The 27,205-nt window shown below is 38.1% G+C and overlaps 2 protein-coding genes across 3 annotated transcripts in view; one reads left to right on the forward strand and one right to left on the reverse strand.

The window, feature by feature from the left end:
• niban2a (niban apoptosis regulator 2a) overlaps nt 1-14,510 on the reverse strand; it is a 44,899-nt gene extending 30,389 nt beyond the window's left edge. The window contains exons 1-4 of the mRNA XM_022191018.2: nt 12,847-14,510; nt 4,749-4,879; nt 815-943; nt 630-735 (exon numbers count right to left, since the gene is read on the reverse strand). Coding sequence (XP_022046710.2) covers nt 630-735; nt 815-943; nt 4,749-4,879; nt 12,847-12,901 — 421 coding nt within the window. The 5' untranslated portion in view covers nt 12,902-14,510. The remainder of the gene's footprint in view (nt 1-629; nt 736-814; nt 944-4,748; nt 4,880-12,846) is intronic.
• Nucleotides 14,511-15,823: 1,313 nt separating this feature from the next.
• The window catches only part of stxbp1a (syntaxin binding protein 1a), a 45,299-nt gene continuing 33,917 nt past the window's right edge, over nt 15,824-27,205 (forward strand). For both annotated transcript variants that reach the window (XM_022191015.2, XM_022191016.2), the window contains exon 1: nt 15,824-15,962. In XM_022191015.2, coding sequence (XP_022046707.1) covers nt 15,926-15,962 — 37 coding nt within the window. In that variant the 5' untranslated portion in view covers nt 15,824-15,925. The remainder of the gene's footprint in view (nt 15,963-27,205) is intronic.

The raw sequence follows: 27,205 nt of genomic DNA on the forward strand, positions 1-27,205 counted from the left end.
TACCATTCAAAAGTTTGGGGTCACTTAGAGATGCCTTTATTTTTAAAAGAAAGGCAGTTTATTTTCATGAAGATGACATTAAATTAATCAGAAATCCAGTCTAGACATTATTAATGTGGTAAATGACCATTCTAGCTGGAAAATGGCTGATTTTAATGGAATAACTACATAGTGATACAGAGGAATATTTCCAGCAACCGTCACTCCTGTGCTCTAATGCTACATTGTGTTAGCTAATGGTGTTGATAGGCTAATTGATGATTAGAAAACCCTTGTGGAATTATGTTGGCACATAAATAAAAGTAATAAAGAGTTTTCACAGAAAACATGAAGTTGTCTGGGTGACCGCAAACTTTTGAATGGTAGTATATATTTTGTCAAATTCTATATTTTTATATTCACAGTATACGTTCTGTATTGCTTCAATTCCAATTTATTTCAGGTCTTTCTTTTGGAAAGAATGAATGACGTCAAAATGAATGCCCAACCAAAAGGTTAACTGGTGTAAGAGTAGGTATATACAAACCACATTGTTTTAATGATTAACCATTTTCAGTTACTTTATGTCCCACTGAATATTTTCTCACTTAAAGCATATATTTATTACTTCTTGTGTGTAGTTTCCTGACCTGGCAGGCTGTTATTAATCAGCTCCATGTACTCCTCCATTGAACCCAGAGCTTTGTACCCAGCACAGTTGATGGTTACTTTAGGATGCAGCCCTCGTTCATGTGCCTGTTAAATAGAAGGAAAACAGTCATAAAACCAGCGTTCGAACTGAATCAGACAGCTGTTTGAGTCAGAGCTCACTCACTGTTTTACTCTCATAGAGGTCGATGTTGTAGCTGTTTGGCACCGATACGAAGCGATTCCTCCACTTCCGATTCTCCTCCAGGTACTGAAACAGACTCCCTGAGAAGATGGACCGACCTGCCAGAGGGTCCTGAAAAATCACACATCCAAGAATAACGTTAGATTTAATACGTTTTCTATTAATGAGAATTTGGATTTTATTACCCCCACGAACATTTACACAGTGAGATCTCTCTTAGCTATGCAAGAGACTTGGTGGGTATTTCCAAACATGCAGGGGTGGAGTTTTTTTTTTTTTTTTTTAAACCCAGAAGTGTTTACAGAAGGATACACACTACCCACTTTGTTTTCAGATTTCCTGTCTTGGATAAAATAATGGCTGCTCAGAGAGGAAGAAAAGACCAACCGAGAGAGAGAGTTAGGAGTAGTAGAGCTGGAACATACCGATGCTTTTATTATAACACAGACTGGATGCTGTTTGTTTGAGGCAAAATATAGAATTATTTTTGGTGCATGAGTGACGGATTACTGAGGAATTACTGTATGTCTGAGCAGAATGCAAGCTAATAATACAGATTTGGGATCAACTGATGTAGTTTTTTATGTTTTTTTGTGTTTTGTTTGTTTCTCAGGGCCAACACTGATTATTGGTAGCAAAAAAAGACCAAGAAAAAGCAATATCTTGGACCATTGCACTGTACATCACAGCATGTAATGGCAGAGAACCAGTTACTTATTAATAGGGATTACTAACAGAAATGCTGTACTAATCCCTAAAGGGAAGTCCTCTAAATTACTGTAACTGAATATGTACAATACCAGTAGAAGTGATGGTGTCAGATCGTCATGTGATGCTACGATGTTCTCCTCTGTTTACTTTGAGATCGATTGATTGAACTAGACAGTTTGTTTCCTGATGCTACGTCTACTGTTCTTCTGTATTCTGTTAAACTTTTACTGTTCTGTCACTTTATTTATTATTATTATTATTATTATCATTATCAGTTTATTTAAAAAGGGACCATGTACAATATTAAACATAAATGTTTCCATTTGATGCATTGTACCAGAGATAGCTTTAAGCTAATTTTCATCTGCAGTCCCTTAGCAGGATTTACCCACTAAGGTCCATATCTTAAAGCATTATTAGTACAAAATTGCTTTCTAGACTCAGGTTTCAGTTTCAGGGTAATATGTGGCTGCCGCTTAACTTAGCCATTAGCCATTAGCTTAGCCTTAGCCACCATGAAAGAAGCTAATTTCCTGATTTGTGGTGTTGGTTTGTGCTTCTTGCTCAGTTTCTGTCATGCATCTATCAGTTAGAGCATATTGCTTTACGAAGAAGCTATGATACTCCATATAGTGTTTGCTCTAGGCCTGGCAGTTAGCCTCCTAGCGTTAGCCTTAACCTAGTGCTATTGGCACAGTAAGTTCCATCTGCACTGGCATCAGCATATGAATTTGTCAGGCATTTTTGACAGGGAAACTGGTTATGATTGTCTAGAATCGTGGTCTTTATAGCAAATTTTTATTTTATTTTATCTGACCTTTATTTTACCAGATAAAAATGTTTGAGAACCAGTTCTCATTTGCAAACATCACGTGACATGTTTGCAAATGAGAAGTGGTTACCACCAGAAAGTTGATTACCAAATGAAAGTGGTAATCAACTTTCCAAAAGAAGTTTCACCAAGTGGCAGCAGGTACAAATACACATGTAAAGTACAGGCACAAATAGACGTATAAACGTAACATAAACAAAAATAAACCAGTAAGAAGCGTGAAAGCATATACATGTGAGTGAAAAAAATGTTCATGAGACGTAAGAAAATGTGTGTGTGTGTAAGTAAGGTTCAAAGTGATCAACAGAAGCAACAGTAAACTACAATCTGTTGGAGTTTTAACTGGAAGGTGGTGAGTGGAGTCAAATTTGCAAGTTTGAGGGTGTTTTGTAAGGCGTCCCAGTCGTTAGCTGCTGTGAAGCAAAAGGAGTTACGGCCAAAAATAGTAGAAGTATTGGAGATGATGAACTTGATGTATTCACTAGACCTAGTGTGATATGAATTATGGGCGAGGTGAAGAAGAGAAGACGGGTATCAAGGTGTATTGCGCAGAACTGACTTATAAACCAAATGAAACCAGTGGTGAATCTGCTGGGTATGAAGGGAGGGCCACCTCACCAATTTATAGAGATCTCAGTGGTGAGTGTGGAAGGGTGCATGAGTGGCTGAGTGATAATGAGTGTCCAATTTTTTGAGTACGGTACTTCATTAGTAAGTGCTGCTTGTCTGTTCCTGTCTCTGAACAGTAGCTTTTATCGTTGATTTTTTTGTTGTTGTTTAGACAGAAAGGCAGCTGCATGAGAAGCAAAGCAGCATTATTTTTTTTCAGTAATCTGTAAAATAAAAATAATAATACGGATATTCGGAAAAATGCACAATATGGGCCCCAGTAAGAGGTCAATCCCCAGTACAGATTTTTTTTTGGTGTCACTGATTTTCCCAAAAACTGAACTAATTCTTCTCACCTTAGTGGAGGAATATGATCAGTGTTTCATGAACCTTGTTGGAGAAGAGGAACATTGGCACATTCTGGTGCAGATCCAGACCACTTTCATTTTGCAACAGAAGGCATTGACCTTGATGGACTGATGCACTCTCCAAGTGCTCTTTTAGTTTACAGGGATGTTTATACAGTTTGGCACTTGCATTTTATGTACTTAAGAACCAGAAATTCTGCTCGGTAGTTTTTGTGCAAACAAACGGCACTGATGACAGAATTTTGTTCAACTGCACATTTACTCCAATATTTTAATCATCATAGTAAACATTCAGGATATAAAAACAACAATTTGTTGTGTTTGCAGCGTCGGTTCACATATAAATAAGTTCTAATTTGTGCCACAAACTGCACAAGCAGCTGTCCTGCACATGGCCAACAGAGTAGATGAAACGCAGTGACAGAAACGGCGTCTCTGCTCATGTGTGAAATGTGCTCTACTTTCCCTCCAGTGGACAAAATGTGTGACCCTCAGTGCATTCAGAGACCAAAAAAGGATGAGATGAGTGCAGAAACCAGTGAGAAGTAACGTGTTTGGTAAAGTTCTGGTACATGGACCAGGAGGATAACCTCAATCATGCATTGTGTGGAACATGAAGCCTAACAAAGCCCACATTGATGCAGGGTTGTAGTCTGCAAAAAAACGTTTTGCTCCAAAGTAACAGTCTGAATTCATTTGTCTCAAATGCGAGAAACATACAAAGAAGGCAGAAAGCTGGAAAGATGCTGTTTAATTAAATTCTATGTTAAATGAAGAATTTGATCATTTCAACCAATTTTTTCAGGAAAATCCCAATTCTTGTATGAAAATAAGTGTTCTTGAGCAGCAAAAATGTAAATTTGGACACAACAACTTGGTTTTTGTTTCCGTTTTTCCATTCTTACAAATACTATTGCTAAAATAAAGTAATGTAGATTGAAAAACTTAAAAAATCAACCTGATTAGACATGCTACTCCATGCTAGTCAAGCTTTTTAGGAAGAAAAATCAAAGGAAAAGCAGTAAAGTTTCATTTAAACTGTCCATGTTGTGGTTTTATGTGCAGTTTTCCAATATATTAATCATACATTCAGTTTCACTTCCAAATGAAGTGATTTAGATCATTTGGATGACCTTTTTATTGAAACCGTCATCACTTGGCGTCACTATTACTCCCCATGTTAACCGATATACTGTAAATGATGGTTAAAACCCCCAGAATGTGACCAAAGCTGTGATAAACTACAATTATTCTTTAATTTTCTGTTCCACGTGGCTCTAAAACCCCACAGTGACAGAAGATGAGGCTGAAATCCAGTCTTAGGTGGTGGCTGAATACTTTCTTTGTGTTGATTGTGTTCCAGTGAGCAGGTTTTGAGCGTCTCTTTTGAACTCGCCTTTCTGTGAAGCAGCTGCGACTGGGTTCCTCCTCCGCCTTCGATCTCGTAGCGAACGCTGTTGAACAGAGCGACGGCGTACTGCTGCTCGTACACGTCGCCAAACTGTTTCATCACGTCTCTGGTCCTAGCTGCAGGAGAAAAAAAAGAGACACAAAGAGACCCAAGAAATCAGGAAACTGCAGCACTACTGTACGATTAGCACAAGCGGTATCAGATTTCTGTTTCACATTTCATGGACACAGTAGAGGGAAGAAGGTAATGATAGACCTTTAGATGTAAAACATGGAAGATGACAAGCTTTTAAAGTAAATATACACAGTCAGAAGACAACAAATCAAGCTGCTTTATAAGTTTTGGACAAGACAAGCTCAGTCACATAATTATGAAGTATCAACTGAATGTAGACGGAGAGCTGCAATTGTTCTTCTAATCTGCTATCAGCTCTTTATGAAAACTAGCCTATAATAAAATTTAAAATGCACATTTGTGATAGTCATTCTGCTGCAGCACTCTTCAAAGACATACCTTTTATGTCTTATCAACACTTTTTTATTATGTGTCTCTACGTAGTAAAATAGAACTAGTTGAAGTTTAACTGTGGTCGAAATGAATTTGAATATATTTAATTTGGTTCTCAGGTGAATTTTGATTCCAGACTTTTGAATAATTTCTCACATAAAATGTCGTTTCTTTTCATCTTGTTGCCGCTCTTTATTGAGTCTCTGTGAAATCTTCTAATTTAACACTCCTTTTTGTCATAACTGCACTCTGTATCAAAAGGAAATATTCAGTTTCATACACATTTCAACCGAAAGTTTTTCATTTGAATGGCTGGATGTCATACAAAAGCTGCTGTGACTCTTCTGACCTTAAAACACTTTGCTGGCTTTATTTTTTTTTGTCAATTCTGATGTATTCCAGTAGAGACAAGAGGCAGATTCTCTTCCTGGATTGACAGCTTATTTACAGCGTGGCAGCAAACACAAAACTCTCCTTCTGTTGGCTCGTCTGTAGGTTTTCGACAAGTAAAACCTCTTCCCGACCTTATAAAGGAACTCCAAGTCTGCGTTCCACATGTTGGGAAAAGAGCTTCCCCAGACAGGACTTCATTCCTCTTAAGGGGCTGACGTCTCTATTTTTGACCTTCTTATGTAACAGACGTGTTCTGAGCTGGAAGCTGTGGTCAGATTTGAGGTTATTCCATCTCAAATCATCACAGGTTTTCAGCTCAGCCATCTCTGAAACCTTGTTTTTATATCATTAACTGTGGATATTTAGAATGACATCTGAAAAATTTTACCGTGATGTATCAAATACTGTCTGAAAAATTGCCCCGTTGGTCCACTTTTGGTGCATTTCTTTCACACCTCTTTTATGCTGTTTGAGCAACAATATCTCAGGAACTACTAAAAGACAATAACTTGAAATTTTCACTGTTATTTCTCATCATGACATTGATTCAAAATCTGAAATATTTGCCCATTTTGAAATTCGAGAGCTCTTTTCTACTGGGATTTGATTAACTCGCATTCAGTTTGTTTTTGTGGTATCTCTTGCCATGCCTGCTGAAACTTGAAGCTTTTTCCTGTTTTGTTATCAAGTATTTCATATTAAAAGTAGTCTATATGTTTAGGTTTGTATTATTGTGACATGAAGCTGCATATAGTTCAATAAATTTCACGAGTCGACTTCTATATAATCTTTTTAAAAATCTGAGTTAAAAATGGGAGTTTTCATGACTACTTAAATTATGTTTCGTCACATTTCATCTCAGCCTTAATCAGAGATTATTTGATCTATATGCCCAAAATTTCGGATTCTGAATCAATAATATGATGAGAAATAACGGGAAAAACAGCAGGTTCTTATCTTTAATAGTCTCCGAGATATTTTTGTTCAAACAGCCTGAAAATTGTGAGAATAAACATACTAAAAATGGGTCAACATCATGACTTTACATGATGATGCTGCCACCACCATGCTTCACATTATTTAAGATGCTGCCATCACTTTGCTAGACATTATTTATGATGCTGCCACCACCATGCTTCACATGATGATGCTGCCACCACCATACTTTACATGATGATGCTGCCGCCACCATGCTTTACATGATGATGCTGCCACCACCATGCTACACATTATGTTGCTGCCATCACTTTGCTTCACACTGGGGATAGTGTGCAGTGTTTGATGCCCACAATCTAGTCTGAGGGCAATTTTTTAGGAAGTAAGTATTAAATCCCTTCTTGAAGATGGGTCAACAGTCAGTTTACAAAAAACATTTATCTCGGAAAGTATTTTATATATCAATCTAAAATTTCACAGATATCTTTATAAATATCTATATTTTATGGTATACAATTGTCCAACAAATCAGGGATATCTGAGCAGAAATTTCATTGAAAATGTGATGATTTGAGATGTAATGACCCATAAACATGTAGTTTTAGTTAATAATTGATTCTATATAAAAGATTAGAGTTCAGTTTGTATTCACACGAGCTAAATAAGACAAAATATTGATACAGCAATGTTTTATATGGCGTTGTCTTTCAATATTTAAGCAACAAAATGGTGCCAAATATTTTAATCGACTATAAACTGATTCCCATAATCAGTTTGACCTCTGAGTCATTTATGGAATCAGTGAGCTAATTAATTGAGTTGACACGTTTATTAATTATTAATAATGCTAATAAACACACATGATGACACAGATTTTTGCCCTTTTTGAGAGACATGATGATTTATTGTAGACTAGAGTATCATAGAATCGCTGTGTATGTTAGTATTGGCTCCAACCTCTAATTGATAACCCAACAACCTGCCGGATCTTTTCCCACATGCTAGTCGTTGGAACAGAACCAGTCTCTGCACTGATCGGTGCGTTTGGCTTGGTCGGCAGCAGACGCCGTCGACTATGATCTGTTTATGGAAGGAACGACACAGGAAGGAAGAAAACCGGCCTGCAGAGGGAGAGCAGGAAGGAAAGAGCTGACAGGACGGGATAGACAGAGAATGTGGAGGAGATGCAGGACGTTATTAAAAACTCCAGGTCACTGTGAGATGAGATGGGAGGGAATGTTAGAGGACTGAACGACCGTGAAGCTGCTGAATCAGCTGGAACAAACGCAACTATTGCACACTGTTGAGCTGCACACGTTGGTCTGGATGTCCTGGCAGATCTGGATTTGTTCTTTAAATAGTTGCTTTTTGTGATTTTCTTTTGCATCTCTTTCCTTCTGGGTTCATCAGAAAGAATTCTGATCTCTGTGAAGCTGAAACGCTGCATTTATCCAGACTTCAGTGCATCATTTGAATGTTTTGTTTGATTTCTGGCTTTAGAACAGTTTAAAAAAATCTGGATAGAAACCATCTCTGTCTTGTGTAAATTTCCACCAGATACAGCAGATTTCTGGTTAATTTGGCCTCCATTCCTAACGTGTTGGTACTTTCCACTGGTTGTCCCACTCTGCCAAAGTCAGCAAAGTGGGAAACTGGAAATGGACTTTTCAGCACTTGGAAATTAGAATTGGGCAGGAAAAGAGACCACATCATAAAGCACTTATTCCTCTGTTTCAACCTGTAGAGACATGCCGGACTGCTCCCTTCTCCCAGTCACGTCTTTGATATTTTCTTTTCTCTTTTGTTGTACAAGATCTGCAGAGACCCCACGCTGTCTTGCAAATACCTGACATTTCTGATCCCCTAACCTGCTATTAGCTCAATTAGAGATTTATACCATTTTGTCAACCTTTGTTTCGTTCTTCCACTTAATTCTGAACTGAGTATTTACCGTTTTTTGTAAAATATGTCTGTAAAATATGTGTAACTAGATACCAGAGCAGAAACGTTAATTCATACATGGGAGAACTAATGCAAAAGTTTGACTTTATTTATCTCCTCAAAGTAATAAGGTCAACAAATTCTTACTCTTAACTCATCACATATGGACGCTTGGACAAAACCATTTGGTGTAGATTCTGAAGACATTGGGTCCCTTTCAGCATACTTTCTTGTTGGTTGTTTAGGTTAGGTGGTATAAAAAATGAGAAAAGTAATCTTAATGAGGACTGGATGGCAATATAAGTCAGATATGAGAATTTCATACAGGATACTCTGGTTGGGTTCCGATGTGGTTCCGATGAGATTCCATTTGCGATCAATCACTCAGTATTCAAGTTTTTTTGTGCTGTAGTGTTTTGGTTAAGTCTGGACACCAAAACTACTTGGTTAAGTTTCGGAAAACGTCATGATTTAGGTTGAAACAAGCCCTTTCACAACATTAACCACATTACAAGGTGAATTTCTTGCTTCTGCAACAGCCTCTTCCTCCCTTTTCTTGGTTACCATGATGACAATGAAAGTCCTGTAACAACTAATATATGATTCACTGTCTGAAAATGAGCGACAGTGACAACCAGCAGAAAACATTGAACTGTGGTCCAATGACGTCAGTTTCAAAGGCTGAAAGAAAATAATGCAAAATGGGCGTGTTTAACAGTTGTGGCGACACATTTGTTTAAAATATTCTTGCCTGATTTAACAATAAGCTAAAACTAGTAAAGTAGAGCATGAATTGTAATGTAATTTAAGGCTAGAACAACTGAAAAGTGTGTTGAAAGCCACATTTACAAGCAAAAGCTGCTTAAAGTAATGGACAACTTGAAGCTAAGAGTTCCATTTTTAGAATAAATGCAGCATAAAAGTGTTAGTCAAGAGTCTTTCAGTGCAAAAAGAACAAATTATTCAGTTTGAAGTCAGTCTTTTGTGAAGTAGATGAAGAAAAAGGTGGCGTATCTTCTCAGAAAGTTGCAAAGTTTCATATAGGAGGATTTTATGTGACCTCTGACTTGGTGTTGATGTGCTCGTGTAGCGTTGTGAATGTAGCATTTATCACTCTAAGAGACAGCTTAGATATTAGTTTTTAATCTCTTTTGGTGCAATGTTGGTCAAATTGGCTTTCTTGGGGTCTATAATGTGAATAACATCTTCTAAAACTCAAATAATATGTATTTTTGAGCAAAACTAGAACAGTCAGTGCATGCTACAAGCTCTGTGATGCTGCACTTTGAGATTCTAGCGCATTGAGCTAAATGCTAACATTCTGATATTTAACCGGTGTAACGTTGAACAGTTTCATCCTCTGGGGATCATGAGTATCCGAAGCTAATTTATTGGCAGTGGTTTTTGTAGCTGTTGAGGGAAATATCTAAAAAAGAAAAAATAAATGTTTTTGCATTCCATTTATTGATTCTAGAGATTCAAGAGTTTTTGTCACAATGCTCATAGAGAATGTGCAGTAAAAGTGACTTTTCTCAAGGCTGTGCAATAACAAGACATTATAAGAGGAACGTTTCTGTGAAAAAAACAATATAAAATCAGAAAAAAGGTCCGGTGTTCTAAGTAATAAGGAGGTAGAACTCTTAATCCTAAAGTGATCAGGCACTAATTTGTCTGTGTATTTATTTAGAAAAGTGGATAAATGGCAGCTTCAGCTATTCAGAAAGACTCTCTGCTGTTTCTTTCAGTTAAAACTAATCCAGAGACAAACAAGCTGCAACATCTTCCCTCTCTACACCAAAAAACAGTAAAAAAATTGTTTGCATATACACAGTTGTGGTTTGCGTTTTTATGTGTGTTGAAGTGTTTGCTGCACATTCTGCACTTTGCACGCCTGTTGTGTTACGGCTCATGAGGGAGGAGGCGGTTTTATGGGAACATGCTTAGACAGCGAGGATGGAGTAATCACCTTGTTGGGGAGTTACGCACTCAAACAAAGACTCCTGATGCAGAAACACTGGCTGAATGTCGCACGTACAGAAAGGACACACCCACTGCAGACTCACAGCAGGACGCTAATGCTATCTCCTGCTACAAATAACTACTGTAAAGGACATGATGTCTGCTCGTATCTGCTTGCATACGTGTAAAAAAGCCAGAGAAAGATCTGCAGAGTCTCGACACAAAGGGAAGGCGTGTGAGAACCAGATAGCAGCTTTAGCTATTAACCCCATGACATGTTTCTACCTGCTTTACTTCAGAAGCTTCTTTATCTTCTCTCTGACTGAGTAAATCTTTCTCTCAGCAGACTCGGAAAAAGAAAACGCTGCACCGTTTTAGGTGTGCAGCTTTTCACAGTGATGATATCATTCTTGCAGTGCATCAGATTGGCTTCAACACTTCTGATAATACACTTATTGTATCATAAACTACAGTTAGATGCAAAATTGGACAAAATATCAATATTCTATGTATTATATAGCAATACAGTGTTGATTTACTTCGGCTAAATAGTGTTATTTTATCACTAAATGCACCCTAAATGGGTTTATATGAATAATTTGACTTGGCAGAGTCACTTGTGGTTGAATGAAGCTAAAATAAACAAAATTTGAGTCAAATGCACTGAACAAGAAGCTTAGAGGGAGGGAAAGGTGGAGGGAAAGTACACCAGAGAGCTAATTATCTGAATTAAACAGTATTAAAATTGAATAATTGTCATTATACACACACAATCTGGCACCCCAATGCAGTAAATAAATGCATAATTCCTGATTTTTGTCATTTTTAGTTGTATTTTTCTTTGCTGCATTATGATACCATTATTGTCATGGGCAACACATCAATATTTTGGCACTACATAAATAAATTTGCATTTACAGTTCAACTTAGCAGAGTCATAATTTCAAAACTACTTATGCTGGAACTAATAAAACGAAGATAAAGTGAATGAAAGTTAAGTAAAATTGCATAAATAAGAAGCTTAGAGTAATTGGTTGACAGCAGGGGAAAGTAAATCTAAGAGGTGTAAAATGAATTGACACAATTAAAATTTAATAATGTTGATAATACATAAACTGACACTATAATGCAGTGAATAAACGCATAACTCCTACTTTTTAGGGTTATTTTTCTCCTTCAGATGGACAGATATTTGGTGTATATGGAATGATTTATGTATCGTAGGACCACGTGATGCTACCTGAGCCAGAATGAAGCTCCTGGGATGCATCTGAAAGCTCCAGAATGCCAGTAAATAGAGAATATTTTGGCTTGTATTTGCTCGAAAGGCTGAAAATTAACTAATGACATGTATGTAAGTATGTCTTGGGTTATTTTGCCCTGGCTTTAGCAAAAAATGGCTTCAGACACAAGCAAAGTCAATGCACAAGTATTTTAATGGAGCATAACTGATTTGAAACTATTTTTTAACTTGATTAGTCTATTCCATGTGGATGAAAAGCTGTGAAAAGTATCATCACAGTTTCCCAGAGGCATGCTGAAACTACCTGGTTTCACATTATTTGTTTTGTCCAAACAAAAGCCAATAGTAATGTCTTATTATTACATTTATAATGACATGAAACTGAGATTAAACAACAAATTCTCATGTAGATTTGACATTTATCTCTTGTAAGTGACTTGATTGATTAGAATACAGAAACTACTGCTACAAAAGGCAGCTTCTAACGGTGCAGTTTTTAGTTTTTTAGTATTTCTGTGCTTGGTTCACTCAAAGCATCAGCATCAAGACAAACGAGCGTCTGGACCTCAAGCACATAATCTCTGGTTTCGTCACGCGAGAACGTCTGGTAGCACACGAACACAATTACGATCCCATGGAAGCCGAAGTGCCTCTGAAACAATGAGTTTCTGGAAAGCGTTAAGTCTGGAAGACCCAACCGCAAACACAGAGGTTAAAAGAAAGCCAGCATTGCCCTGTTTCCTGCTTTGTTTTGGTCCTTGAAAGCATCACGAAACTGCTTTGTGGAGGAGTTTCAGCCTCTGCACAGACCTGCACTGTTCACAGCAATCTGAGACTTAAATAGCAGCCTGTCCTGGACTTATGCAAACATGCTGCTCTGACAGGGGGAACCTACTTATTATCTCTGAGAAATAAGCCAGCAGGGAATCAGATGGCTCTTTTAGTGAAACAGTGATATAAATGAGAATATTATTGCAATTTGAACAACATAGCTTCACAAATGTTGTAAAAATGTTGCTGTAGGAGGAAATAAAAGCTCAGTAAAGTTGAATATGAATCCCAGAGCTGAATAAACTAGTTTAGATGCGCTTTCTGCCTCCTTACCTGTAATCATCTCCCGCCTGCCCTCATCCAGGTGAGAGGAAACCACGTCCCCCATGGTTACAGGAGATCCTGCAAATGTCCTCAGCCGGTTAGTCCAACTTGAATCTTTGGTGGTAGTTCCAGCAGTTTCCAGTTAAACCCGCTGGGAATTTGCTTCACTTTCACCCTCCTGAGAGGCGTTTTTTGGGCTCTGCGCTGCTGCTGAGTTTCTGTGAAGCCTGGAGGAGGTGGACTGAGGCAGGCTGGGAACAAACCTCCCAGCCGGTGAGGAGGAGGAGGAGGAGGTGAAGGCTGCTCTGGTTCAACCAGGCAGGACACACCCTCTGGGAGTCATCACTGGTCCGACGTGTTCAGTCGGCCCTGCCAAGGGTGTGGCCAGAACCAGGAGCTCGGTACAGACCAGTAACAAGTTCAGTACCTACTGGAGTGTTGCGTTGGATGCTTGTTTAGTGTCAAACCAGTGAATAACATGGTTTTCAATGACTATTTAATTCATTTTAATGCTATTCTCAAACTCCAGATGAGCTGAAGTTTTGCACAGTGAGTCAACTGTTCCCATTGTACCTGATGTTGGCATTTTCCTACACTAAGATAGATGCTACCCCCTTGTGGAAAGTTTGCAAATTGACTGCAGTGTTCAATGTCAAATCATCACATTTGGAATAGAATAGAAATACTTCCCTTCAAATTTGCGAACATCTTTTATCCTTGAGGTCAGTTTGACTCCAGCAATTTAAACCTCCAGACAGTAATTACAATTAAAATTGTTTCTCAAGTTTATGTCAGGTACTTTGTCTTTTTGTTCACTACCTAAATAGCCCTTTCATTAAAACAACTTCCCACTCACTCCTTTCATACATCCAGAATACCTGGTACGCGACTATGGAGACATTTTCAGATCACAATAAAATCAGAAAGAGATATCTCTTTGGTGCTTTGTTGGCTTTATATTATTTCAAAGTACATATTTTTGTTCTCTGTAACATTTGGAATGAAAAACGATTTCTGTTATCAAGAATAGTAACAGGACTGCACAGTGCCATAGTCGGTAGCACTTTTGCCTTGCAGCTAGAAGATCGCCGGTTCACATCCCAGTCTTCCTGAGGAGTTTACATGTTCTCCCTGTGCATGCGTGGGTTTTCTCTGGCTTCCTCCCACAGTCCAAAAATATGCTGAGGTTAACTGATTACTCTAACTTGGCCGTAGGTGTGAATGTGAGTGTGATTGTGTGTCTGTATATGTAGCCCTGTGACAGACTGGTGACCTGTCCAGGGTGTCCCCTGCCTTTGCCCGAGTCAGCTGGGATAGACTCCAGCCCCATGACCCTCATAAGGATTAAGCGGTGTATAGAGGATGGATGGATGGAAGAATATGACAATATATTATGTGCCGGGTCAATTCGACCCGAGGAAAATGCAAACACAATTTCAAAAAGTTTAGGGCCCTGAAGTTTTCTGAAGATTCTAAAATTGCATGTTATAGTGACCTTAATATCATCCAAAACAACCAAAACAAAACTAAACTGTTGATATTTCCTCTATGTTTCATACAGCAGAAAGCCTGGGGTCAGATTGACTCCAGACAACACTGATGTGTACAACATGTGTACAGAACACTGAAAACGTATCGTCACAATAATTTTATGTTTACTGAGTTGTCCCCGTTAAATTAAGAAAACTCATTAAATAGAAAGCAAAAAAAAATTGTCAGTCATTTATTTAGAGACATTAAACATTGAGTGGGGTCAAATTGACCCCAAAGATAATAGGAGGGTTAATTCCAGAGAAGAGCTTTGTTCGCTACAGCAGAAAGAGTAGAGTTCCCTCCATCATAAATAGAGAGAAGTAAGTAAAAATGTGCAGTGAAGAAAAATATACAATAAGGATAACATTAAAAAAATTTTTTTTTCCTGTGATATTCGTAGATATTTTTTCTTCTTTTTTCTTCTTTTTTTAAGAAATTTGTAAAATAAATTTATATTCACGTTATATATGTACATATATATATATATATATGTTATATTTACCATTTTTCAAATATTTCTAAAATAATATTTGATTTGAATGCTTATTTATTTATTTTGTGGATTTAAATTCAGTCAAAAGATATAGTGGAATTCTGTAAAAGGACAAATTTGAGAAATTCAATTTTTTTTCTTTAATTATTTACCATGGTGGGCTTTTGATTATTTATTATGTTTACAGTTAAGATGTAAATAAATTCTTTTTCTTACCTGTTAAAAATGTTTCAAAATGTTTACTTCCTATTTTACATATTTTTCTTTCAAATATTGACAAATATTTCTAAAGTAATATTTAGTTTTTAATATTTTTTGCTGATTTAAGTTCATTTTAAAAATAGAATGTTGTAAAAGAACAAATTTGTAGAATCCTGATATTTATAATTTTTATGTGATTTTACTAGATATTCCCTTTTTATGTTTTATAAATCTGTGAAATACCAGTTAAAATATTCACCATTTTATATTTCATAATTTCCATAATTGTCGTTCAACTATTGGCTAATATTTCTAAAATAATATTTAATTTTCAGATTTAATTTTGTGCTTATTTAAGTTCAGTTTACAAAAATAGTGGGATTTAGTAAAACAACAATCTTGCGCAATCCTGTTAATTTCCTGTTAATTAAGTTGAAAATCGTGGAATTCTGTAAAAGATATGTTTTTTAAATTATTTATTTACTCCTTGCTACTTTTTACAGTTAATATGCTAATAATAAAAGCATTTTTTAAGAACTAGATATAACGAAAATACCAATAAACTACAGTTAAAAACTATTTTAAAAGGGTTTTTTTTCACAGTATATACACATAACACGACCTGCAGACAGTAAAACCTTTTTCATAAGGCATATTTAAACAATAAATGGGTTAATTACGAACTTAACGTGTATCCAGAGGTAGATGCTAATTAGTACCTCAGCAGCCAAACAGCCTCCATCCGGATGATGCGGAAGGATACGCGGTGACGTTTGTCGGTGGAAGCTCCTCCGCAGCGCTGAGCCGATCAGAGGAGGGAGGCAGCAGAGGAGATCAGTCGGTCCACAACCCAGCAGCATCATGGCTCCTATCGGATTAAAGGCGGTGGTCGGAGAAAGTAAGACTTCTCATTCATTAATTAGCTCCGGAGACGCTGCGTTATTTGCACACAGAGATGCGACTGTTTGTGCGTCTGAGGGAGAATCGGTGTGTGTGTGTGTGTGTGTGTGTGTTTCCAGTGCAGGATGCGGATGGCTGCTAGTGCATCTGGGTGAGGATGATGATGATGAAGATGAAGGTGGTGCTGTTACAGCTCCATTGTAAACCGTGCAGGGAGAAGGGAAATGTCCTGCAGAGGCTGTGTGTCTCTCCAGGCTGCTGCGGTGCGTTTGCGCAATTGCAAATCAGCGTTTTAACCGGAGATTATTTAGCGCACAGATGGAGAATTTTACGCATCACCTTCCTGGAGGCAAATGCGGCCCTTCTCCGCCCTTTTAGGTCCCAAATCAGCGCTTTTATTCCAGGAATAATGTACGCTGCCTCATGATGTGCGCTCCAAGATGCTGGACTCTGACTCCAGCAGCCTATTGATTCTAAAATGGAGATAAACAGCCTCTGTTAGGTGGGATTCCCTGGTTTCAGCAGAGCCTCACCCCTCTGATGGAGCACAGATCGGTTGCGTAAAACACCCTTTCCCGTCCAGAGCCGCCGTTTGTTCCGTTATTTAATGGCGGATTTGTATCCAAGTCGTGAAAGTTGACTGGAAAAAAGCCCGCAAGAATTATCCGCATTATGTGTTTACGAGCTGCGGATGTCCTCTGAGCCTCTCGGTGCCCTTTTAGTGCGGCAGCGACCAGATGTGAGATCCCGCATCATTTGTCATTTAGGTTCGTTTGTTTCCTCGGTGCTGATGCAGGCCTGGACACGGATGCTCCTCAGCAGGGTCAGCTGGGTGCAGGTGTTAGTGGTCGTGATGGCTTCAGAAGGGCCTGAAAACCCACTGAGATGCGTCCGTGTTTAATCCAGGTGTCCAAATCTGCAAAATCATCCTTTGAACTGTGCGATTTTAATAAGCTGCCCTGCCCCTGGTGCAGGATTTGCTTCATTTGGTGTCCAGCTTATTGATTCCACATTTGCATATGGTGCTCAGTAGTGGCTCTGTGGTTTGAATCTTTAAATATCTTTAAAATGCATCAGACTAGGAATCATATTTGGCATCAATAATCCATCAAATTGACACATAGACCTCCTTATTTGTGCAGAATTACAATATTTCCCCAGAAGATGAACAGATTTATGCTTTTTCTTGATATGAAACCTCCCATGTGGAGCAAATATTAGAAATCCATTAAGACAGGAGTACAATAAAATATTAATACAAGGTCTGTAGTTCAGTTTAGCAAGGCTAGATGCGAATACAATCTATATTTTGATCATTATTTTATACAAATCGACATATGTAGCAGTCAAATGACATTCCCTGCAGTGCTCCAGTGTGTTGATTTTTTACTCACTTTGCTTGGAATCGTTGACTTTAATGGTGCAGATGTGTAAAATAATGACATTATATAATCATGTGGACATGATGAGATCCTCCTGATAATTTGCAGCCTTTCTGTTTTTTTAATATTTGCCCTCGGGGTGGTTCAGATGAGTTTTTTTTTTTTTTTAGATTTTTTTCATGGACAATCAAGATTTTTTGATTCAAGGCCACAAATTCTGCAAAATTTTGTGCCAGAGATGATATCATCTGCACACCTACTCCATTACACAATGCAGCTCCACATGCCAATAAGCCTCCTGTGCTGTGCATTCTTTCATTATTTAGTCCTGCCAATTACATAACCCTGTTTGTAAAGGCTAAAAGAGAAACAAGGCTCTCTGTGCGGCCTTTTTCCACATCAGGGTAAACACGGGTGAAGATGCAGCACCTGCATCCTAGAGGTGAAGCCGGGTTGGGATTGGTGGAGGTGGAGGGGGGAGGGAAGGAGGGAGGAAGGCCTCACCACCACCACCATCATCATCATCATCGCTGGCTCTTTCTGCAGCAGTGGATGTAGCAGCCGGGATGACGGAGGGGGGATGGGCAGCGAGCCGAGCTTCGCCCTGCCTCCTCCATCGGTGCCTGTTTGAGCATCGATCTGAGGGTAGGAAAATAAGGCCGAACGATGTTAGATGTTCGTTTACAACTGCTTAAATTAACGCCAGCGACGGAGCTCGAGCGGTGATTAAACAGGAGGAATATTCTGTGTTTGACTTTCAAGAGGTGAACACATTTCTGAGTGGTAGTCGTACTGCTGGATATCATCGTGTTTTGGAGGTTTTCTTGTCTTTGCTCTCCTTGTTGGCAAGTTCGTGTCGACCCCGACCAGAAATCATTTCATTCTTTCATTTACTTATTTGGAAGTGGACTATATGTTATTTATGTAATTCTAATCATTAAATAGTGAAAAACTATTTGTCACGGTGAGTGTTATAGGCTAATAAACTTAAATATATACCTTTATAAATTAACAACAATCAAGTGTTAGGGTTTGGGTCAAAATCCTGAAAATCCAATAATTTCATTAAATATTACAGGATTTGCTTTGACTATAGACACATTAAAAAGGTTTCTTAAATTTCCCAGCCTTAATTTTATTCCTTAGCTTAATAATCTTGTAAAACACTGCAGGATTTCTCTGACTATAGACACATGAAAAAGGTTTTACACATTTGTCAACCGTGCATTTACTCATTCGTTCTGTCGTTTAGTGTATTTTTACTTGCTCATTCCTGTTCAGGGGTGTAGTGGTTAGCACTTTCGCCTTGCAGCAAGAAGATCCCCAGTTCGAATCTCGGTTTGGGCCTGGGATCTTTCTGCATGGAGTTTGCATGTTCTCCCTGTGCATGCGTGGGTTTTCTCCGGGCACTCCGGCTTCCTCCCACAGTCCAAAAATATGCTGAGGTTAATTGAGTACTCTAAATTGCCCGTAGGTGTGAATGTGAGTGTGATTGTTCGTCTGTGTATGTAGCCCTGCGACAGACTGGCGACCTGTCCAGCCTGAGTCAGCTGAGATAGGCTCCAGCGCCCCCGCGACCCGAGTGAGGATAAAGCGGTGTATAGAGAATGGATGGATGGATTCCTGTTCAGGTTCATCAGGTTCATTCTGCACATTGAGCTCCGATAAATTGATTCCCAGCTTTCAGTTAGGTTGAGATGTTTGCAGTTGTATATTGAAGCTTCTTGCTGATTAAATGAAGTTTTGCTAATTCAGTCACTCCACAGCGTCCTTTTTTTTGAGTATTTTATTTTACAAACATGAACAGCTTCACTTATAGCCTAGCTGCGCTAGACAACCCACGGCAACAAATTTAATTCTCTGCCAGGGTGGGTCTAGTTACCCTCCATAAGGCTCGAGGTTGGATGCTCCTAAAACTGGCCGGACCAATCACCATGAAGTGTAGAGTCAGAAGGCGGGCGTAACTAAGTGAGGACGACGACGATTCTGACAGAAACAACCGGCGCACAATAAACAGTTATCTTTCGACTCGGCTTTGGCCACAGCCCTTAAAGATTTGAAGCTAAAATTCAACTTGAAAGATAAACAAAGGACGGCACTGAAGTGTTTCATTTAGAAGAAAGACGTATTTGGACTTATGCCGACGGGATATGGCAAATCCTTAATATACCAGTTGGCTCTGCTGGTTGGGAAGTTAATGGGACTTAGCCACAATCCGCCGGCGCTCTAGGAACTACGTCAACCTATTCGTTGCGCTGATTGGTTGTATACCTACCCAATTGCTGTAGAGTGATTTGAAAGACAACCTTTTAGCCCGCCTCCCTCCCTGTCTAGCTTCCCTAGACCCTTGTGTCTTAAGAGCTGGGTCTAGCGCGGCTAGGCTACTTCACTTAAACCAAGATCTTGAAATCAAAAGGTCACACATCCACCTGTCTGGAGTTTGAATTTAACTTAGATTTCACTTGAATACTTGCGTTCTTATTTTGCTCAAATGCTGCAGTGAGCTTGTTTAATGCAACAACGCAAAAGATAAACCACATCTGCAAAACTGATAATGATTTTAATTACTGATGTAGACTTTGACTGCAAATGTAGGACTGAACTAGAAAAGCAAGAGGATGCTAACAAAGTCTTTATGCTAATTTTAGTTGTAGTATATTTTTGTGATTAAGAAACAAGACATTTGTATGATTAAATGCAATAGTTACAGTATATGTTTGTGAAAGTGGCAGTTGATGGTACACTGGACATTGTATTTTCATGTTTTGACATTCAGGAGTGTTGTTCTTGTTTTGCTGCAAGACTTTAACAAGTAGCAAGTCTTGTTTGGTTGCAAGACTTGAACTTCAAAGTCTCATGAGACTTTGATGCAAGACTTTCTACTTGTTCAAGTCTCACAACAAACACGATTTTCTACTTGTTAAAGTCTCGCAACAAAACAAGACTTTCCGTCTTGTCAAAATCCTGTTTTGTTAGAAGACTTTAACAAGTAGTTAAGACACGACCTCACCGTTCTTAGAGGAGGTACTACTTTACAGGTCCTTACTCCAAAGTAATGTCTGCCAAACCATTTACTTGCATCAATAAGATTCATTTAGACTTCTGTATTGAATCTACAGATTCTTGTTGGATCTTGTTGGTAATGTGGAGCTGCACCTCCTCAGAAATGTGACTACATGTTGCAGCAGTGTAGACAGTGACAGTTATGACTGATAGAAGCAAATATAGTGCTTTATATCTCTACTAATACATGGATGGATTCAGCTGGTTAGTGGTCATGACACTGGATTCAGTGGACTTCTGAAATGGGAAGTCAAACTTCCAAATTGCATCAGTTTTGAATGCAGCTGTGGAAAAATAAAACATTGCTGTCTGCAGATTTGCTTTGTTTGCTCATCAGCAGACATGGTTCACATTACTGAAGAAACAGAAGAATGAGAATTGTGTGAAAAGTCCAGTTATGTAATGTTTTAGATGTGAAGACATTGAATTACTTCAAATCTTTCTTTGGTTGTTGATTTAACACCTTAAAAATAATCTCTGCATATCAAAGTTATGTAACTAGAAGCTTTTTTTTCCATGAAATTCATCCCTTCCTACGTTAGAATGGCTCAGATGTAGCTCTTCTAAGTCTTTTGCAGTTTTAGTACATCTTTGAATAATTTTTTGTTCAGTGTCAGATATGAGTTCTTGACTGTGATTGTAGCTGCTGTATCAATCTATTCTGCTGTATAGAATATTTAGAAATAATACCTGGAATTCAATTCTGAAGAAGAAAAACAATACAGAAGTCCAACAATGCAAGTTGACAGGATTAATTCCTAAGATCTGTTAGGAAAAAATCCCTGAAAGTCGGAATCTGTTGAAGCTTTTGACCGTCATTGGTCAGTTTTAAGATAAATTGCTCATTTTGCTCACGAAATGTGTTTTAGCAGACAAAAGGATACCAAATGGACACGGTAGCAAGGTAAAAGCATCTCCTTTAACAGTGGGGAAGCTGTAATTACTTACCATTACATGTGTTGATGCTTGTTTCTCTCATGAAATGTCTTCTAGCAATTAAAAAATACCATATGGACATGTTGACAAGGGAAAAAATAGTTCTTTCTGTAATGAAGAAGATGTATTTATGTACTATTACTTGTGTTAACTGCTATTTTTGAGAAATCAAGAAGTCAAGATTGGGAAAGTTTACCCGAGTTACAGAGTAGGAAATCCAATTTCTGCTGGTATTGTCTACTGGTGTTGTCAATTGATATAATGTTATTAGCACTTCTGACTTAATTATGTCTCATTAAATCAGTTGTACACACAATAAGGTCCAACCTCTATTTGCTACGATGTTCATACAGCCATGGCCATAAGTTTGGACACAAGTACCATGACGCTTGTGAATCTTAGAAAATACTACAAAATTGTCACTTACCAGTCATAGCCATCAACCAAAATGAAATACAGATATTTCCAGTGCATAAATTTGATGTTTGACAGCAAATATTGACATTGGAATATTAACTGCAAATTGTTGCACAAATTTTGTCATTGACTGACAAAAGTTTTCCATATACTATTTGCTGTCAAACATCAAATTTATGCACTGGAAATATCTGTATTTCATTTTGGTTGATGGCTATGACTGGTATTTATATTGTAAGTGACAATTTTGTGGTATTTTCTAAGATTCACAAGCGTCATGGTACTTGTGTCCAAACTTATGGCCATGGCTGTACTTGCAAAATATGGTGTAGTGTGTTGTTATAAACTGATATTTTTAGCAATGGCCAAACTAAAAGCAAAATGTGTTTTTACAGGTGTCTGTCTTGGTTTTCTGAGTTGTAGTGAAATATAGTCAAGTTGGGTGTGACGTCTTTAGGAAAGCAGCGTAACTCCTCCTGAAATCCTCAAATTGTCAAAGTAATTAGATTCACCATATTAAATAATGAGTTTCAGAGGTGTTGGTAGGTGTTCAGCGTTGGATGGAGAGTGGCTAGTTGATTCCCCTGCATGTAGTGTTTTTGCTAAGCTAGGCTAACAATATTCTGGCGCAGATCTGTGCTGAAGGCCTTAGAGGTAAACGATCAAAGTCATTTCAACCCAAAATGTTGATCTGAGCCGGCTGGAAGTTTCTGGAAGCACATCGGTGTGCATTTCCACCTCTCTGCAGGGTTTTATGAGGAGAAAGAAGAAGGAAGGTGAACCGAGGAAGGACGTTCATCATGCATTTAGATCCACACACACTCGATCCGTCCGCTGACCTTGGAAGCATCACTGAACCGGAGCTCTGAACTCTCGTCTGGGTTCAGAGCGTGACGCAGTGGCTGTAGCCGCCAGGCCTCCATAAATCACACAAACACAAACACACACACACACACACACACACACACACACACACACACACACACACACACACACACACACACACACACATGCATGCATGTAAACACACAGACTCCCTCCTAAACAAGTCCACGCTGAAATGTCACGTCTTGGTGGTTACGGAGCATAAAGAGCTGGCTGAAACCGAGTCCTCTAATGCAGAGCTACAGCGGCTCATGATCCTAATGAATTCCCCGACTCCTCCACCGACGAAGAGTGCTGTGTCAGAGCTGGCAGACGTCCTCCTCTTCCTCCCACTCCTCGCTCAGCCGCATGTGATCGCTTTGTCCTCACGCACATGTATAGCAAAGACATATTGAACACGGGAAAATCTACTTACAGGAGATGGCTGCGGTGCCAAGGTGCTCTCATGCTGCAGCAACGTAAACAACAAAAAAGGGAATGTAGATGAAGCATGGGCATGATGGTGATGTGTCAAGAGGCGTAGAGCTGCAGAATTTGATGCTGAACATAATCCAGCTGGAAAAGACTGCAGACCTCATCATAGTGCAATCACCTGCTTTCATACTCTCTATTATGCACTATTTCCCATTTATTTAATCCTTCTTTGGTCAGTTTATGTTGAGTGCTGAAAGTAAGCTACCTGTACTGTTTTCTTAAAGCTGAAAGCTATTTTTTATTTGCTAATTTAGATTAAAGAGACCCAATAATTCTCCCTTGTGTCAGACACTGAGTCAGTAGTCAGCCTGGATTCATTATGTTTTAGTGCAAAGAGTTAACTTTTTTTGTCTTCTTAATACACAATGATCTACAATAACACACCATTTATGACACTGTACACTCACAATTTATTTTCTTGAAAAAAATACACATTTTAAATTTAAGCTTAAACTTTTCTACTTAAATTTGTTTTATTTTTTTGCTGTTTCTATTCAAAATCTTAGAAAAATAAAAAATATATACATAGATAAACATAAGTAGAAAAAGATGTCCTAAATATATATATTTAAGCTTATACTTCTTTTCTTATATTAATTTTTAGGACATATTTTTCAACTTATGTGTATGAATATACACCACCAGTCAAAGGTTCAGACACACCTTCTTATTAAGTGGTTTTTATTTATTTGTATTATTTTCTACATTGTAGATTAATACTGAAGATTAACACTTTTTTGTTTTTGTGTGATTGTTTTTTGATTTAATACTGTATAATACTAATACTGTATATTTTTTGCTGTTCCTATTCCAAACCTTAGAAATAGAAACAGCACAAAATAAGTAGAAAATGTGTCCTAAAAATCAAACTTTACGCTTATATTTTTCTACTAATGTTTATTTTCTTAGTACATACAGTATTTTTCTACTTATTTACATTTTTAGGACATATTATTCTTATATTTATATTTTAGTATATGTTTTACTCCTTGTGTTTATCTATATATATTTTTGTGCTGTTTCTATTCAAAGTCTTAGAAATAAAAATAGCACAAAATCTATATAAACATAAGTATAAAAATTGTGCTAAACTATAAGTGTAAGCTTACACTTTCCTACTTTATATTTTTAGGACATATTTCTCTACTTGCGTTTATCTATATATATTTTATACTGTTTATATTTCTAAGACTTTCAATAGCAGCAACTGTAACAGAAGCAATTTCCCCCTCAGGGATCAATAATCTGAGTCTGAGGCTCCTTATTTATTCTAGTGGTCATTTTGATAAGTGTTTAAATCTGCAATGAAACGGCAGCTGCAACATCTTCATCTCCTGAATGTGAGCAATTTCAGATGTAAAACGGAATATTGGGGGTATAATGACGAGAGGGATTTGCTGGAGTCGTTGGGGGATTTTATTTGATCGCCTGTAATGGGTGTGACTCGGTCTCCGGAGAGTCACTGCAATTTGGAGCTTTGGTGCAAAAGCTGCTGCTGTTCGCCACCCACATTGTGTTTTTAGATCAGCAGGAGGAAGGACAAAGGGAGGAAAGAATATATTTAAACCTCACTCTGCTGGGAATATGAACCGTTTTGGCCATATGTTTAAAAAAAACACACATTAAGGACATTAAGGTGACTTGATAAGAGAGGTTAACTAGTTGGACCAAGTACAGCTGCCATTAAATGCACATTAATCTGATTTATCTGGTAGTATATTAATGCAAATAAATCGTTTTTGAGTCTGAGAGTATTTAGTTGCTACAAGGACAATAATCACACTAGTTTTGACTTTTCTGCCTATTTGTCTTCTCTGTAGGTGCTTGTAGTCAGTGCTGCTGCAGTACGCCTTCAAAAATCTGCACTTCTTACATTTTCTGATGATTTATAGTTTACTTTGGAAAGTAAGACTGAACCGAGTCAGACTCTAACTTAAATCAAAATCCATCATGATGCTGCAATTACTTAGTGAGACAGAAGGAAAGCATTTGTTACAGTGAAATGAAGTATTTTTGGCAGTTCAGGTTGCATTCTAGTACCCACATTTCCACACCTTAAAGTAAGTACTGTAGCATCTCCTAATGCATAGTGTGTTAAACGCAATATGCCAAAAACATTACGATGGTTGCATGCCAGTATGTTTTTCTGCCCATTCTGACCCATAATCCTCATACTCTTCACAGTGTATTTTACACTGCAGACTACGATGATATACGAGCCAGACAGTCAAATATCAGGTGCATTGATATGATCAAGCACTGTTTCCCAATTGAAAAGTCCCTGCAGCAGTATGTACATGGTCAAAGCTGTTACAGTTTGTACTGAAACTGGAAAATATGTGATTGCAGGGTTTTAAAAACATGCACTGATTTAAAATATTGATGCATTTTTAACATCAATGTCACTGATCTGAGTAATTTTGACAACTATTCTATTATATTTGATGTAAGATTTAAGTGTTTATGTTGGTCACTCAGAAAAATCTAATGGTTCCAAGATGTTCTTCCACTCTTTATGAAATTATAAACGCAAAGATTATTAGTTGGAAAAAATCTAAAAAAAAATAAGTAGCATGAAAAGTAGGACTTAAGATCCAGACCAGAATTAAAGCCATTTCCAATTAGTTACTTCAATTTGAACTTTGCTTTAAAGCAAATAAAGCCAGAATTTTACTTTTAAAGTCCATAAAATTTTTAGCTTATGTCATTACCAACATTTTTATGTCAACCTAATGCCTCAAAATACAGTTTAAAAGTTCAGCTAAGTCATCCATCCATCCATCCATCCTCTATACAGCGCTTTATTCTCACTAGGGTCGCGGGGGGTGCTGGAGCCTATCTCAGCTGACTCGGGCGAAGACAGGGGACACCCTGGACAGGTCACCAGTCTGTCACAGGGCTACATATACAGACACACAATCACACTCACATTCACACCTACGGGCAATTTAGAGTAGTCAATTAACCTCAGCATATTTTTGGACTGTGGGAGGAAGCCGGAGTACCCGGAGAAAACCCACGCATGCACAGGGAGAACATGCAAACTCCATGCAGAAAGATCCCAGGCCCACCCCGGGATTTGAACCGGGGATCTTCTTGCTGCAAGGCAAAAGTGCTAACCACTATGACACTGTGCAGCCTTCAGCTATATATATTTTTTTATCATGAAATAATGCCCTTTTTTCTCCTACTACTTAATGTATATGTCCTCATTGAAACTCTTAATTTTCTTTGTTGCTAAACAAGGTTGGACTTCAACCATTAAAACAAACATTCACTTGTTTTTCTGCACTGAAAAACTGAGTGTGTTGTTCATTGAACAGTTTAGTAAAAAAAATCCTCTAAATGGAGGAATCGACCAAAGTTTCACAGCATTAAGAGTTTCTACAATTCAACAATTTCATTTATCAAAGCGTCGTACATCTGAGAGTAGATACAACACCAGCAAGGATCTAGTCAGGACGAAACAACCTGGATAAGAGCCATATAGAACAAATTCAAGTGTGGAAATGGGGCTGTCTCCTGTGTTCTAGAGCTTCAGTCTCTCTTTAAAGGCTTTTGGATAAAATCTCTCCCCTTTCAGTTTTTTAGCCCGGTAACAATAGATGAAACGACCCACCTATTGAAACTCAGAGTGAAACCAGGAAGTCTGACTACTACCTGACACCAAAGTCCTAATTAAATTAAATACCAAAGTTCCAAAACCAACTAGCTGCTATCTCCTGTGTTCTAGGTCATCGATTTGTCAACTGGAGTTATTTTGCACCACATTTAAACCGACAATAAAATGGCCAGTCTCAGTTGTTGCTGCTGTTAGTGACTGCTGCTGATATAAATATAATTTGATGGATTTTGTAAGTAGATGAAGGCTCATATTCAGCTGAGTTTTCCCTCAGAGAAGCTCCTGGCTGACAGGTGAACACAGGTGATCTCCATGAGGAACCTGAGTGTGACTCCCTGTATCAATGAATGAATCAGCATTTGAGGGTTTCTCAGGGGTTTCTGCTCTCTGGTCTCATGACTCAGCTTTTTCTATCTGCTCGTTTTCCCATAATTAATCAGTGCAGGTCGTGGTAAAGGCTCC

Source organism: Acanthochromis polyacanthus, chromosome 18 (genome assembly GCF_021347895.1).
Source record: "Acanthochromis polyacanthus isolate Apoly-LR-REF ecotype Palm Island chromosome 18, KAUST_Apoly_ChrSc, whole genome shotgun sequence".
Classification (NCBI taxonomy): Eukaryota; Metazoa; Chordata; class Actinopteri; family Pomacentridae; genus Acanthochromis; species Acanthochromis polyacanthus.